General features: G+C 45.4%; 1 protein-coding gene across 1 annotated transcript in view; it reads right to left on the reverse strand.

Annotated features, from left to right (window-relative positions):
* The window catches only part of LOC126336767 (suppressor of lurcher protein 1-like), a 4,187,167-nt gene that overhangs the window by 3,057,664 nt on the left and 1,113,393 nt on the right, over nt 1–16,110 (reverse strand). Inside the window, exon 2 of the mRNA XM_050000778.1 lies at nt 9,537–9,607. Coding sequence (XP_049856735.1) covers nt 9,537–9,557 — 21 coding nt within the window. The 5' untranslated portion in view covers nt 9,558–9,607. The remainder of the gene's footprint in view (nt 1–9,536; nt 9,608–16,110) is intronic.

The following is a 16,110-nucleotide window of genomic DNA, read 5'->3' on the forward strand; positions in this document are numbered from 1 at the left end:
GCATAGTACATACTGACGAAACTAAAATGAGCTCCAACATAGAAATAAGCGTTTGCGGACACATGTCCACTTAACATATTTTCTTCATTTGTGTGAAGAATGTTTCCTGACAGTTTGGCCGTACCTTTTTGTAACACCCTGTATATAGCATTTTTAATGGTAATAAAGTTTGTCAGATGGTGAATTGTGTATGCTTATGACTCTGGCCCAGTTCTTTCACCTGCTACATTTTGGTTAATCCGCACTCTAAAGAGCCAGATCCTCGTGTTCAGCACTCGAAGATGTTTAAAATTACAACATTCCGAATAAAGTGATAAGCTTCATTATATTTGTATTCAAATATGCACCAAGAGGTAACATATCAAATAAATTGTGATTTACTGCTTCTTTACTCAATGGATAAATCTTTCTTCCTACACGTCATCGACGGGTATACAATAGTTAAGAGTCTTAATTGTTTTTAACTGGTAGAAGAACAGCCAGAGTGCCTCAATAGTGTTCGCGTTTAGTGTTGTTACCTCCGCTGGTAGCGTATACGCATGTGAACACCGTCAGATGTTGAGTGATCACTGTGAAGGACTGGCGATGCTGCGTATTCCGCTGAGACAGCACTATCAGCATCAGAGAGAGTTCGAAATGGACTTCAGTGTGGCTGTGCATTCAGCCTGTTGGTCGAATCATGCAATATCCATATCTGTGTGGCTTTGGTATTTGACAGTGGCTTGATGATGAACCTGAAGGCTGGCATTTTCTCGTCAAATTTCCGGTCGACCACGACTGAACTCAGGAGGGAGGATTGAAAAATTACTGCAGCAAGCACATAATAACCACTTCACATTTGCAAGTGCCACCAAGGAATAAATAATGGGCTCTCAGCCAGATTCTATGTTATCCCGCACCATTGGCCGGAGAATAACAGCAATCGACCTAGGGAAATTCCGTCCTATGTGTGTGCTGCCGTTAACACCACAACACAACAGCTGCCTCTGGAGCTGCGCTGTGACCAGAAAGCTTGGACTGCCGATAAATGGCGTCGCATTGTTCTCAGCGAAGAGTCTCGGTTATAAACTACCCCAGACGACCATCTTCATCGGCGAAAATGCCAGTCGCCTGGGGAGACATCCCGTTTTTCTGATGCTTCTGTGAGACAGAAGTGCTGCTCCTGGCGTCATAGTTTGGGAAACCATTGATTAGGATTTCCCCTCACGCTTGGTGGTTACAAAGAGAACTCTCATGCTGCAGTCACGAGCATCCTATGTCCCCGTGTGTTACCTCTCTTTTTCTTTTTTTTTTTTTGGTCGTCAGTCTACTGACTGGTTTGATGCGGCCCGCCACGAATTCCTTTCCTGTGCTAACCTCTTCATCTCAGAGTAGCACTTGCAACCTACGTCCTCAATTATTTCCTAGACGTATTCCAATCTCTGTCTTCCTCTACACTTTTTGCTCTCTACAACTCCCTCTAGTACCATGGAAGTCATTCGCTCATGCCTTAGCAGATGTCCTATCATCCCGTCCCTTATCCTTATCAGTGTTTTCCACATATTCCTTTCCTCTCCGATTCTGCGTAGAATCTCCTCATTCCTTACCTTATCAGTCCACCTATTTTTCAACATTCGTCTGTAGCACCACATCTCAAATGCTTCGATTCTCTTCTGTTCCGGTTTTCCCACAGTCCATGTTTCACTACCATACAATGCTGTACTCCAGACGTACATCCTCAGAAATATTAGTACACTTCTCTTGGCCAGAAATGCCTTTTTTGCCATAGCGAGTCTGCTTTTGATGTCCTTCTTGCTCCGTCCGTCATTGGTTATTTTACTGCCTAGGTAGCAGAATTCCTTAACTTCATTGATTTCGTTACCATCAATCCTAATGTTAATTTTCTTGCTGTTCTCATTTCTACTACTTCTCATTACCTTCGTCATTCTCCGATTTACTCTCAAACCATACTGTGTACTCATTAGACTGTTCATTCCGTTGAGCAGATCATTTAATTCTTCTTCACTTTCACTCAGGATAGCAATGTCATCAGCGAATCGTATCATTGATATCCTTTCACCTTGTATTTTAATTACACTCCTGACCCTTTTTTTTTATTTCCATCATTGCTTCCTCGATGTACAGATTGAAGAGTAGGGGCGAAAGGCTACAGCCTTGTCTTACTCCCTTCTTAATACGAGCACTTCATTCTTGATCGTCCACTCTTATTATTCCCTCTTGGTTGTTGTACATATTGTATATGACCCGTCCCTATAGCTTATCCCTACTTTTTTCTGAATCTTGAACAGCTTACACCATTTTATATTGTCGAACGCTTTTTCCAGGTCGACAAAACCTATGAACGTGTCTTGATTTTTCTTTAGCCTTGCTTCCATTATTAGCCGTAACGTCAGAATTGCCTCTCTCTTGCCTTTACTTTTCCTAAAGCCAAACTGATCGTCACCTAACGCATTCTTAATTTTCTTTTCCATTCTTCTGTATATTATTCTTGCAAGCAGCTTCGATGCATGAGCTGTCAAGCTGATTATGCGATAATTCTCGCACTTGTCAGATCTTGCCGTCTTCGGAATTGTGTGGATGATGCTTTTCCGAAAGTCAGATGGTATGTCGCCATATTCTACACACCAACGTGAATAGTCGTTTTGTTGCCACTTCCCCCAATGATTTTAGAAATTCTGATGGACGCATTTATACTCGTGAAATATGTGGTTATGTTGAGGTAATCCTGTGGGTAACAAGACCGCAACATCTCTCCTCGGTAGTACATACGTCATGACCGTTCCAACGCCAGTTTCAATACATCGTTACATCGGCTGTGGGTTAGCTTGTCTCAGGAGAGGATACAACAGCTTCAAGAGACACTTCGCAGTCGAATCATTGCGTGCATCCAGGGCAGAGGGGATCCAACGTCACGCTGATAAGTGGGATCACACTGACAAGTTCAACGTAAATTTACTTCAATTTTGCTGATCACTGGAAAAAAATCACACACCCCTCTCAACTCGCAAGTTTTCATTTCGTTTTACTCCTCTACTTCAGTGTATTTCACTTAGTTTACCATGCAGTGAATTAATTACTAATATGGGTTGCACTGTTCAAGTTCCAATCGGGTTAAATGTTCCTGACTCCTGTTAATTATTTAATGAATTCCTCACAGGCCATGAAGCATGTGAAATAAAAGAAATAGTTCGTATTTTTGGGGCATTCTCTTTTTTGGTACTAACGTGAAACGTCAGTCTTTCACTTGCCCATACTACATTATATTTGCAAGATAAGCGAATGTAGGACTGCTTCCAAGAATGCACAACACAATTTCCTAACGCTGAGTAAATCTCCGTCGAACGAGCCTATAAATGAACCACTGCTGCAGACACGTCCTCTAATGTCCTCCTCCCCCACGCCGGTTTTGGATATCGCCATTTCGCCTTGCTTTAACCACTGTAGCATGAGAATTGTTTACAACCTCGTCAAGACCTTTTGTACGTCGGATAAAGCGCTCCGTTTCACATCACAACACCTATACTATTTTCCGCGTCCCCCCGACATGCTTTATATACTCTCCACTGTTGGTACTGCTGCCTTCTCCAGCGAGCAGTTATTGCCCGTTGTCACAAAACATAGACGGTGATCAAATATATGTGAGTGGACCGTGTAGTTATGTGCTTAAATGCTGTTTTTGTGCTGTCGGTCTCACTTCTTGTTTCATGAAGCTCTTCACACTACGTTATCCTGTGAATGCCTCTTCATCTTTGTATAATTACTCCAACTATTTTTCAACCTGCTTAATGCTGTGAAGCGCTTGTACCCCTCTACAGATTTTAGCCCACACAATAGGGATGGGGGAAAACAATCACTTAAAACCTGCCACGTTACTTTAGTTTTGTGTAACTGGTATTTTTCGGTATTCATTTGACCTCCGTTATAACAGATTTTTTAATTTAATGTTTTTTTTAGTATTAAAAAGCTAAAATGCCCAGCATATAAACTGCTCGTAAAAGCACGGCTCAAATTTTTGGATTCCAAATTAAACATATTTTTTACAAAAGAGTACTGTTTATTCGTAAAATTTCCACTGCTTTGAAGTATTGTGTTATTATAGAAAATAAATAGAGTGATCAGTGCTACTGTAAAGCCAACAGTTATAAACTAGTAATAAACAAATGACATAAGAATTGGTACAGCACAGCTGAGAGAATAACGCACCTGTTATCCAGCGTCGTGGTCTTTTCAGACGGTAACATCTATGTGTACTGTCAGAGACACGGTCAACACCATAGTTTCTCGTTATCGCCAACGAACATCAGTTGCATTGGAAAACGGCATCACTTCTAGTTTGGAAGTATTTTACGAAGTGTGGTACCAATAAAATACAGTACACCAATTGTTTGAGTGATTAAAAACGGGAGGAGCCACAGTAACTTGTGACATTATTTGCGGAGAAAATATTCACAATTCCCTTTAAAGAGAAGGTAAAAATGATTTATACATCTATAATTTTACACACATCAAAAATGTTTTGCATCACCTCGGTTCCCAGAAGTCCTGATGATACACGTTGACTGCAGATATTGTATATAAACACAATCCCTTTGACTGTTCAGAGATGTTACTGTACTCGCCCAAAGATGTAAACAACCATGCATAGCAGGGCCTATTAGACGCAGGTGGTCCGACAGCCGGTGATTTCCAGTCATTCCACAAGGAAGGAGGTACACGCCTCGTGTTCTCTGCAGTTCAACCATGCCAAGAAGGTCAATACAGCGATTCGATCGCGTCTGAATTGTTTCTTTGTGTCAGGAAGGGCTCTCAACAAGGGAAGTGTCGAGGCGTCTCGGAGTGGACCAAAGAGATGTTCGGACATGGAGAAGATTCAAAGAGACAGGAACTGTCTATGATATGCCTCGCTACGACCGCCCATGGGCTGCTACTGCAGTGGATGACCGCTACCTACGGATAATGAATCGGAGAAACCCTGGCAGAAACACCACCGTGTTGAATCATGCTTTTCGTGCAGTCACAGGACGTCGTGTTACGACTAAAACTGTGCACAATAGGCTGCATGATGCGCAACTTCACTCCCGACGTCCATGGCGAGGCCCATCTTTGAAACCACGACACCATGCAGGGTGGTACGTATGGGCCCAGCAACATGCCGAATGGACCGCTCAGGATTGGCATCACGTTATCTTCACTGACGAGTGTCGCATATGTCTTCTACCAGACAATCGTCGGAGACGTGATTCGAGGCATCCTGGTAAGGTTGAACGCCTTAGACACACTGTCTAGCGAGTGCAGCAAGGTGGAGGTTCCCTGCTGTTTGGGGAGGCATTATGTGGGGTCGACGTACGCCGCTGGTGGTCATGGAAGGCGCCGTAACGGCTGTACGATACGTGAATGCGATCGTCCGACCGATAGTACAACCATATCGGCAGCATATTGGTGAGGCATTCGTCTTAATGGACGAAAAGTCGCGCCCTCATCATGCACATCTTAAGAATAACTTTCTTCAGGATAAAGACATCGCTCGACTAGAGTGGCCAGCATGTTCCTCAGACATGAGCCGTATCAAACATTATTGGGATAGATTGAAAGGGGCTGTTTACGGACGACGTAACCCACTAACCACTCTGAGGGATCTACGCCGAAACGCCGTTGAAGAGTGCGGCAATCTAGACCAACAGTGTCTTGATGAACTTGTGGATAGTATACCACGACGAATACAAGGATGCATCAATGCTAGAGGACGTGCTACTGGGTATTAGACGTACCGGTGTGTACAGCAATCTGTACCATCATCTCTGAAGTTCTAGCTGTATGGTGGTGCAACATGCAATATATAGTTTTCATGAGCACGAAATATGGCGGAATGATGTTTATCTTGATCTCTATTCCCATTTTCTGTACAGGTTACGGAACTCTCTGAACGGAGGTGATGTGTGAATTAAAGTGCATTAAGCTTGGGACAATAACTGAGCACTTAATTTTGTGGTTGCTTCGGGGTGAAAAACTTCTATTATGCCAAAAGGGACGTCATTACCTTGTCACCTTTCGCTGTCAACATCGCTGTGCCCTATATCTTCGCCATCTCAATTGGAGGCACTGACACCTATCTCTGACATAGTCTCGTCTCAGTCGAGATCTGCGACTGCATCTCCATTATTAGAATTTCTCAGGCTTTGATCGACATCTGCATTTACTGCTGGAATAACGGCAACACAGAAACTGAAATTCGATTCTCTTAGAAACTTTTTTTCTGCGCGGTTCTAACAGTCAGCTGAAACTGGAGACGAAAGAAACAGTGTAACCGAAAACCGGTGATTCCCACTATAACCACCATCCGTAATCCACAGTTCTAAGGAACGTCGCACCTACCGATCGCTTCTTTTAGTCAAATCTCGCTTTAAATTTGTTTTCTCCAGTTCGACCCAGTATTCCTCATTACTTATGGCACAGTGGACTCGCATTCGGTAGGACGACGGTTCAATGCACGTCCGGCCATCCTGATTTAGGCTTTCCGTGATTTCCCTAAATCGCTCCAGGCAAATGCCGGGATGGTTCCTTTGAAAGGGCACGGCCGACTTCATTCCATGTCCTTCTCTAATCCGATGAGACCGATGACCTCGCAGTTTGGTCTCCTCCCCCAAACAACCCAGCCCAACCCCATTAGTTATGCGAAATGTTCTTCTGTATACATCTGTCGTATAACAGTTTCAAAACTTCTTTTCTGAACTTTTTGTCATCCACGTGTCATTTCAATACAAGGCTACACTCGAAACAAACATCTTCTGAAAAGAAATCCTTTGACTTAAATTTATATTTAGTGTTACAAAAATCTCTGTTCCTCTTAAATATTTTTCTTTGTATCAGTTTTCATTTCAGTTCCTCTCTGTCGGGATTTTCCCATATTGAGAATACTTAAGGGTGATCTGTTTTAATTGTTAGACAGCATTGCTTTTACGCAGATCTTAGGCACAAGATGTCAAGTGGATAAAACTCAGGATATTATACACGTTTATCATCGGTAAAATATTTAAAAACGCAAAGCATCTTGTCCAAAAAACCATGTCCATATGTTTTACTACAAAAAAAAAAATATGTTCAAGACCTCAAGATAACAGCTAAGACTGTTGAAATCAGTTGTCTTGAATAAAGAATGTTTTGCGCGATCTCGGTTTTCAAATGATTTTTAACTTCCCCTCTGCTCTGGCCGTCATCACTTAGTTTGCTAACAAACAACGAAATCGTCTAGTATATTCAACGTCTCATTGCTTAATCGAATTCCCTTAATTTTGCCTGATTTAATTCCACGACATTCCATTACCTGTCTTTTACTTTGTTTTCATCTCGTAGCCTCTTTTCATGACACTACAGTGACCGTTTAACTGGTCGTCCTTGTCATTTGTCATCTTTTACAAATTTACAATCCCATAGGCAAATATCAAATTTTTACTATCTTCTCTTACAACTTCCTTCTTGGTTTCCTTTACATCTTGCTGAGTATAGGTATTGAATGACATTGGGTTAATAATTGTAGGTACGAGTCAGTAAAGTGTTAATTACACTGCTGGCCATTAAAACTGCTACACCAAGAACAAATGCAGATGATAAACGGGTATTGATTGGACAAATACATTATTCTAAAATTGACATGTGATTTACATTTTCGCGCATTTTGGGTGCATATATCCTGAGAAATCAGTACCCAGAACTCTCTGACCGTAATAAGGGCGTTGATGCGCCTGGGCTTTGAGTTAACCACAGCTTGGATGGCGTGTACAGGTACAGCTGCCCATGCAGCTTCATCACGATACCACAGTTCATCAAGAGTAGTGACTGGCGTATTATGATGAGCCAGTTGCTCGGCCACCATTGACCACACGTTTTCACTTGGGGAGAGATCTGCAGAATGTGCTTGCCAGGGCAGCCATCGAACATTTTCTGTATCCAGGAAGGCCCCCTACAGGACCTGCAACATGCGGTCGTGCATTATCCTGCTGAAATGTAGGTTTTCGCAGGGATCGAATGAAGGGTAGAGCCACGGGTCGTAACACATCTAAAATGTAACTACCACTGTTCAAAGTGCCGTCAATGCGAGCAAGAGATGACCGAGACGTGTAACCAATGGCACCCCATACTATCACGCCGGCTGATACGACAGTATGGCGATGACGAATACACGCTTCCAATGTGCATTCACGGCGATGTCGCCAAACACGGATGCGACCATCATGATGTTGTAAGCAGATCCCGGATTCATCCGAAAAAATTACGTTTTACCATTAGTGCACCCAGGTTCGTCGCTGAGTACACCATCGCAGGGGCTCTTGTCTGTGATGCAGCGTCAAGGGTAACCGCATGATACTTAAGATAATTCTAATTTTGTGTTACGTCTCAGTTGCACACTTTTTTTGGTTCGTTTACATATTTCAACCACCGTGGTACATCTTCAGATATCTGTAATTCATCCCGTCTTGTCTACTCAGAACAACATATCAGAGCACTCAAGACATAAAGATTTTGAGAGGTATTCCAGCTACACTTAATTATTGAATTATAGTCCATGCTGCTGCAAACGTCGTCGAACTGTTCGTGCAGATGCTTGTCGTCTTGCAAACGTCCCCATCTGCTGACTCAGGGATCGAGACGTGGCTGCACGATCCGTTACAGCCATGAGGATAAGATGCCTGTCATCTCGACTGCTAGTGATACGAGGCCGTTGGGATCCAGCATGGCGTTCCGTATTACCCCACCGATTCCATATTCTGCTAACAGTCATTTCTCCTCCTTACACTAGGTATCAAAACAACGTTTCATGAGGCAACGCCGGTCAACTGCTGTTAGTGTTTGAGAAATCGGTTGGAAACTTTCCTCATGTCAGCACGTTGTAGGGTTCACCACCGGCGCCAATCATGTGTGAATGCTCTGAAAAGCTTATCATTTGCATATCACAGCATATTTTTCGTGTCGGTTAAATTTCGTGTCTATAGCACGTCATCTTCGTGGTGGAGTAATTTTAATGGCCAGTAGTGTAGTAGTTACGTCATATATCGCCTATCTCCTCTGGGTGCGCTCTTGGTTATATACCACAGCCCTTGCGCAAAAAAAGGGCCGATGATTCTTTCCGGCTACGTCCGCACACAGGCAGCCTCGTCTAGAAACACTGTGCATATAATACAGAGCACAGAATGGTGGTTCCCGTCTCGTGGTTTCCACGGCAGACATGTACCCTGCTCCGTAACTTCTTTCTCCCTGCCTGCATTGCGGCAGAAACTCTTTTGAGCTAAACCCAGAACGAACAGTGTAAATGTGTGTGTGTGTGTGTGTGTGTGTGTGTGTGTGTGTGTGTGTGTGTATGTGGGTGGGGGGGGGGGGGGGAGAGGTAGGAGGCGCTGGTGTGAAACGCGAGTACGAACAAGTGAGCGCGACAGGCGGAAATGCGTGCACGCAGGCTAGCTGCCTCTGGCGGTCAGCTCGCACCGCGCCGCTCCACGCTTTGAATATCGGATAGCGCTTGCTTTTGGCGAGCCCGCACCTACCTCCATCTCATTATCCCGCATCCTGCTGTGACGTCATGGTGCTGTCGCTCACGCCATCCTGCCGCCTACACCTGTAACAAAAGAAAAAACGGGCCCATTGTACTTTCACTCTGGTACGTGACGCAAAGGAAAAACTAGCGGCAAGATCGCACTGATTACACAACAGAAAAAAAGATTGCACCTTTTGCAACGACCGAAATAACGGTATAGATGAGATAGCTTTATTATTTTTTTTCAGAATTTCCGATCTTTTTCACATCGTCGACAGAGAGAGGAAAATTTAATCCTAACAACACTATACCATTCAATATCCACAGGAACAGCAGGAGAGGTTGTGATCACTACGAAGAGAAAAAAGACAAATACAAAGAGAATATAGTCGCAATATTAGAGAAATAAAGACTAATCATCTTGAGAGAATTCACAAACTTTATAAGAGTAGATACTTAAGATAATTCTAGTTTTGTGTTACGGTTCAGTTGCACACTTTGTTTTGTTCGATTACATATTTCAACCACCGTGGAACATCTTTAGATATCTGTAATTCATCCCGTCTTGTCTACTCAGAACAAAAAATCAGAGTACTCAAGAAATAAAGATGTTAAGAGCTATTCCAGCTACACTTAATTATTGACTTAACTAGTTCTTCGTGGTATGAGCGTACCCAGAAATTTATCTTAAATATGGCAAGATTATTAAATGGCTATTTATGATACAACTGACTGAAGATGTATATTACCGCAAGATTTTAATTTTGTATGAGATTACAACTCTCCGCTCAATATTCTTTTACTGTAAGCTACTTTGATACCAGCAAGACCATTTTAGATTACACCTGAGCCTCTCAAATACCCATGTGGATGTCAGAATGATCCACATCAATCAGACTGACAGACAGTTGCATCACGCCCTATACACTCACATGCATATGATGAAAAAAGTGTGATGCAACACATAGCTAACAGATAAGCGGTGTCCATTGTAAACGGGGGAAGTGTGACCCCGCAAAAGATAAAGATGGTTTTCATTTGACCATGTAATGAAACAAGTGTATAATATTAATCCCTCTTAACTAAAAAGTTTCCTGGTGACATACATAAATAACAAATTTTAAGGGATCTGTCTCATAGTATATAAGGTACAGAATAAGAAAATTAATAATTGTTGACATGGAAAAGTATTAATATCCTGGCAAAGATTGGATGGGTTAAAGAATTGATCAAGGTCTTGATCAACAGGTAAATCATAGGAAGGTAAATCCGAAGTGACCGTGGAGTCATTGCCCCGATTTCGCCCGGAGAAGGAGAAACTACAGGGTTTCGCGAACATTCTGGGTCAAATGAAACAGGGGTTAGTGGGTCGGTAACCGATTGTACCGAGATAGGGAACTAAAGGTCAGAAATGAACATATATTTTATTACTGACATACACAGTATACGCAAAATAACAACAACGTAGCCCGTAGTAATTTTTCAATGTGACGACCGCCAGTCTCAATGCATGTACAGGAACGGTGCATGAAGTTTTGCGGCACTCTGTCAGAGACAGCTGGCGTTTGTGTACCAGCAGACAGGCAGCCTGGACGCTAGCAAGTTGGTGTTCAGCTATTTCTACAAGGGACAATGGTTTCATTCGGCAACGTCTTGACGTAACCCCCAGGGCAAGAGGTCGAGAGCCGTGAAATCTGGTGATCGCGCTAGCCATGGGATAGAGCCTCCACTTCCAAATCCAACGATGAGGGCCTGTTGTTTAGACGCTCGCTGACATTAACAACGAAGCGGGCTGGTGCTCCGTCATGTTGAAACTACATGCTGACAACAAGGGGTACAGTCTCCAAGAACTGTAGCAAAACATCCTGCAGGAACACCGGGTAACGTGGACCATTCAAACGGTCATTACTATGAACTACGTTGTTCTTTTGTTGTGTACGCTGTATACGTACATAACACAATAAATATGCACTTCCAGTTATAGGTTCCACATCTCAAATAATGTTTTGGACCCACCATCATCTGCTTGAATGTGAGCCAATAGTTTGAGACATGAAGTATACACGCAGCTAGTATTGTTGGTTGAATCATGAATAAGCGTACAGCAACGTGAGAAAAGTACTGAATTCGCGAAATGTGGCTGATCTTCAGAGCGCACTTACAAATTGTCGGTAATTCGTGAACCCTGCACGACCAAAATATGATCTCTCACCACAATTACCATTAATGTGTCTACGCCGAGCATCTGCAACACTAGCCTCCCGCAAAACTAATCTGTAAAACGGGCCAAGGATCGAGTAGGGATTAACTTTGCCATTCCCTCGGCGTACGTAAACCCTCTTCGGCGGCCACTAGGTCGCTTCACATGCGCCACCAGAGGTCGCGGTATCTGCGGTTCTACTTTCTTCCACACACGACGTGACCGGACAAAGCAATGTATCGTGCCCCCGCCGAGGCACGCGAGCTGTACCCATCGGGTGAGCCGCTCCGGGCAGCAGCCGAGGCTCCGTCCACCGTCCGCCGACAGCCGACATGTCAGCCCTGGAAGTCATCGGCGTCTCTGGAAGTTACGTGGTTTCCGACGGTGTTCATCCAGGGTTATTCTCGAGTAACTGCTTTGTTGATTAACTATTATAGCAAGGTAGAACCTCCGTGTTGCGCAGTGATATTGTGTTTTGAAATGGAATAGTTTCTGATTTAAATTCTTTGTCGTGGGCCTCAGAAGTGGCCAGTGTCTGAAGAATCGTTTTGGTTGGCTGTTATATTTATAATAAAATCCCTATAAGTGACTTGGAGCGTCCTTTTCCTGTCCTTAGGCAGTGGACATAGCAGTGGCGAAGAGGAACCTTAATTGCTTTTTCCATGCTGACGTGTGCCGGCTTGCTTCATTAGGCTGCGTGTACTGCTCATTTTGTAGTTGTTGCAGTGGGTCGTTCATGGAGGAACAAACGGACACATCCAACCAGGTGTTATTTCTGCTGTAGCAGATGTAGCGGACTAACCAAATTCTTGTCGAACTACTGGAGTCGCTATAGGCCGAACCTTGGTCAGGGACTTACGGACGGCTCCACCACCGTTCCAACAGTCTGACATGAAAGTGGAACCTTGGACCAACTACGTGGCGCATATGGAGCCACAACAGTGGCCCATGGCCTCACCGGGATCGCCCAGCAGTGCATTTACCCCCTGGCGTATGAAGGGCCCAAGATCTATCGCTTCATGCTGCAATTACACTCAAGGGTGTTCAACTCATGCTCTCTTACTACACCCTGAAGGTCAGTCTTTCTGAGTACTTTGATGCGGCTGCCCGGCATAAATTTTGTAGCTGCTACAAGGACACCTGGATGTCTTACCTGGAATGGATTGAAAATCTTCAACTATTGTCCCTAGACTGCCGTCTCGTCTGTCGGAATCCTACCTGTCAACAGTCCTATGCGGCTTCACAGGTGCGTGACGTAATTAGCGTTCATGCACCAGACGACACCCTCCGTGCCGATCTGTTGAAACTAAAAGGTCCTTCTTTGGATACATGCCCCCAAGTTGTAAGGGCATTCGAGCAGTTATTATGTTCCAGAGGCTTTGTTCGTGATATATTTTCTGCATACGGTGACCAACCTGCAGTCCTACGCGCTCATGCAACCTCTCGGAGCCACCAACTGTGGGTCCCGACTTCGCATCTAGTCACCGCCCAAAATCTTTGCCGTTGTGTCACAATTGTTCGTGCCATCATCCGCAACACCAGTATCCTCAAGGGCGCGCGACATGCACCGTCTGTAGTAAAAGGAGTCATAGAGCTGCGATCAGTCTTCTGCCAAGATGTTCCTTGATTCCAGAAATTTAGATCTGCCTGATATCGGAGACGACGAGGAGCCTGAGGTTTTCCCTGCGTTTCAGTGGTCCAAGGAGACCTTTCCACTTTCCACGAAAGCCATTTCCGTCCAACTGTCAATTAACAACGTGCCCTCGAGTTTCCGGCCGGTACGAACTCACCTGTAACTATCACTGGTTGGGGTAATATGTGTTCGACATCCCTCTTCACACATATAGCCCATTCGACATCCCTCTTCGCACTTATAGAAATGAACGTATTTCAGTGCAGCCACTTTTCTGTTTCCGTCTACTATCACTCCACTTCATTGTCAGCTCGGAGTCAGTTCATCAGTTTTTCCAGGGAAAACGATTTCTTAGGCCTCAAATGGCTCTGAGCATTATAGAACTTAACATCTGAAGCCATCAGTTCCCTAGAACAGAACTACACTTCTGGAAATGGAAAAAAGAACACATTGACACCGATGTGTCAGACCCACCATACTTGCTCCGGACACTGCAAAAGGGCTGTACAAGCAATGATCACAAGCACGGCACAGCAGACACACCAGGAACCGCGGTGTTGGCCGTCGAATGGCGCTAGCTGCGCAACATTTGTGCACCGCCGCCGTCAGTGTCAGCCAGTTTGCCGTGGCATACGGAGCTCCATCGTAGTCTTTAACACTGATAGCACGCCGCGACAGCGTGGACGTGAACCGTATGTGCAGTTGACGGACATTCAGCGAGGGCGTATAGTGGGCATGCGGGAGGCCGGGTGGACGTACCGCCGAATTGCTCAACACGTGGGGTGCGAGGTCTCCACAGTACATCGATGTTGTCGCCAGTGGTCGGCGGAAGGTGCACGTGCCCGTCGACCTGGGACCGGACCGTAGCGACGCACGGATGCACGCCAAGACCGTAGGATCCTACGCAGTGCCGTAGGCGACCGCACCGCCACTTCCCAGCAAATTAGGGACACTGTTGCTCCTGGGGTATCGGCGTGGACCATTCGCAACCGTCTCCATGAAGCTGGGCTACGGTCCCGCACACCGTTAGGCCGTCTTCCGCTCACGCCGCAACATCGTGCAGCCCGCCTCCAGTGGTGTCGCGACAGGCGTGAATGGAGGGACGAATGGAGACGTGTCGTCTTCAGCGATGAGAGTCGCTTCTGCCTTGGTGCCAATGATGGTCGTATGCGTGTTTGGCGCCGTGCAGGTGAGCGCCACAATCAGGACTGCATACGACCGAGGCACACAGGGCCAACACCCGGCATCATGGTGTGGGGAGCGATCTCCTACACTGGCCGTACACCTCTGGTGATCGTCGAGGGGACACTGAATAGTGCACAGTACATCCAAACCGTCATCGAACCCATCGTTCTACCATTCCTAGACCGGCAAGGGAACTTGCTGTTTCAACAGGACAATGAACGTCCGCATGTATCCCGTGCCACCCAACGTGCTCTAGAAGGTATAAGTCAACTACCCTGGCCAGCAAGATCTCCGGATCTGTCCCCCATTGAGCATGTTTGGGACTGGATGAAGCGTCGTCTCACGCGGTCTGCACGTCCAGCACGAACGCTGGTCCAACTGAGGCGCCAGGTGGAAATGGCATCGCAAGCCGTTCCACAGGACTACATCCAGCATCTCTACGATCGTCTCCATGGGAGAATAGCAGCCTGCATTGCTGCGAAAGGTGGATATACACTGTACTAGTGCCGACATTGTGCATGCTCTGTTGCCTGTGTCTATGTGCCTGTGGTTCTGTCAGTGTTATCATGTGATGTATCTGACCCCAGGAATGTGTCAATAAAGTTTCCCCTTCCTGGGACAATGAATTCACGGTGTTCTTATTTCAATTTCCAGGAGTGTACTTAAGCGTAACTAACCTAAGGACAGCCGGACGTGGTGGCCGTGCGGTTTTGGCGCTGCAGTCCGGAACCGAGGGGCTGCAACGGTCGCAGTTTCCAATCCTGCCTCGGGCATGGGTGTGTGTGATGTCCTTAGGTTTGTTAGGTTTAAGTAGTTCTAAGTTCTAGGGGACTTATGACCTAAGATGTTGAGTCCCATAGTTCTCAGAGCCATTTGAACCATTTAACGTAAGGACATCACACACATCCATGCCCGAGGCAAGATTCGAACCTGCGACCGTAGCGGTCGCGCGGATCAAGACTGAAGCGCCTGGAACCGCTCGGCCACAGCAACCGGATTTCGTAGGCCTGGAGACTGTAATTCCGCTCTGTCTGTCCAGGCAATCGCCGATAATTCTTACTTATAAGATTTGCTGGCACATTTTGGCTATGTCTTCGAGCAATCCATTACGAGTGTCGTTGGTTTTGAAGCCCATGTGGCTGTCCTCCTACGGCAATACCTAAGTTCTTTAAGGCACAAAGCACTCCCTTCGCCCCTTATCTGGAGCTACAACGTCATTAGGACGCGAATGTCCTCACTCCGGTGCCCCATAGTCAATAGGCTTCCCTGACTGCGATCATCGTAAAACGTCAGTGCCAGTCAGTAATTGATGCGGACCCCATTTCCAAAGTCGACATTCTCTCTCTCGTCTGGCTAGCAAGCGCTTCTTTGACAAGTTATACCTGGAGGACTCCTATCCGCAGCTACTGTTAGATCTGACTCCCAGCCGCTTCTTGTTACTAACACACCGTTTGGCCTGTTTCAGTATAATCAATTTACTTAAAACCTGAGCACTATACTTACTGTTCGCTAATCACTTCATTTCTGCACTCCTTACTTATAAACTGGTAGTAACTGGAAGGCTTC

The sequence above is a fragment of the Schistocerca gregaria genome, chromosome 2 (genome assembly GCF_023897955.1).
Source record: "Schistocerca gregaria isolate iqSchGreg1 chromosome 2, iqSchGreg1.2, whole genome shotgun sequence".
Lineage (NCBI taxonomy): Eukaryota > Metazoa > Arthropoda > Insecta > Orthoptera > Acrididae > Schistocerca > Schistocerca gregaria.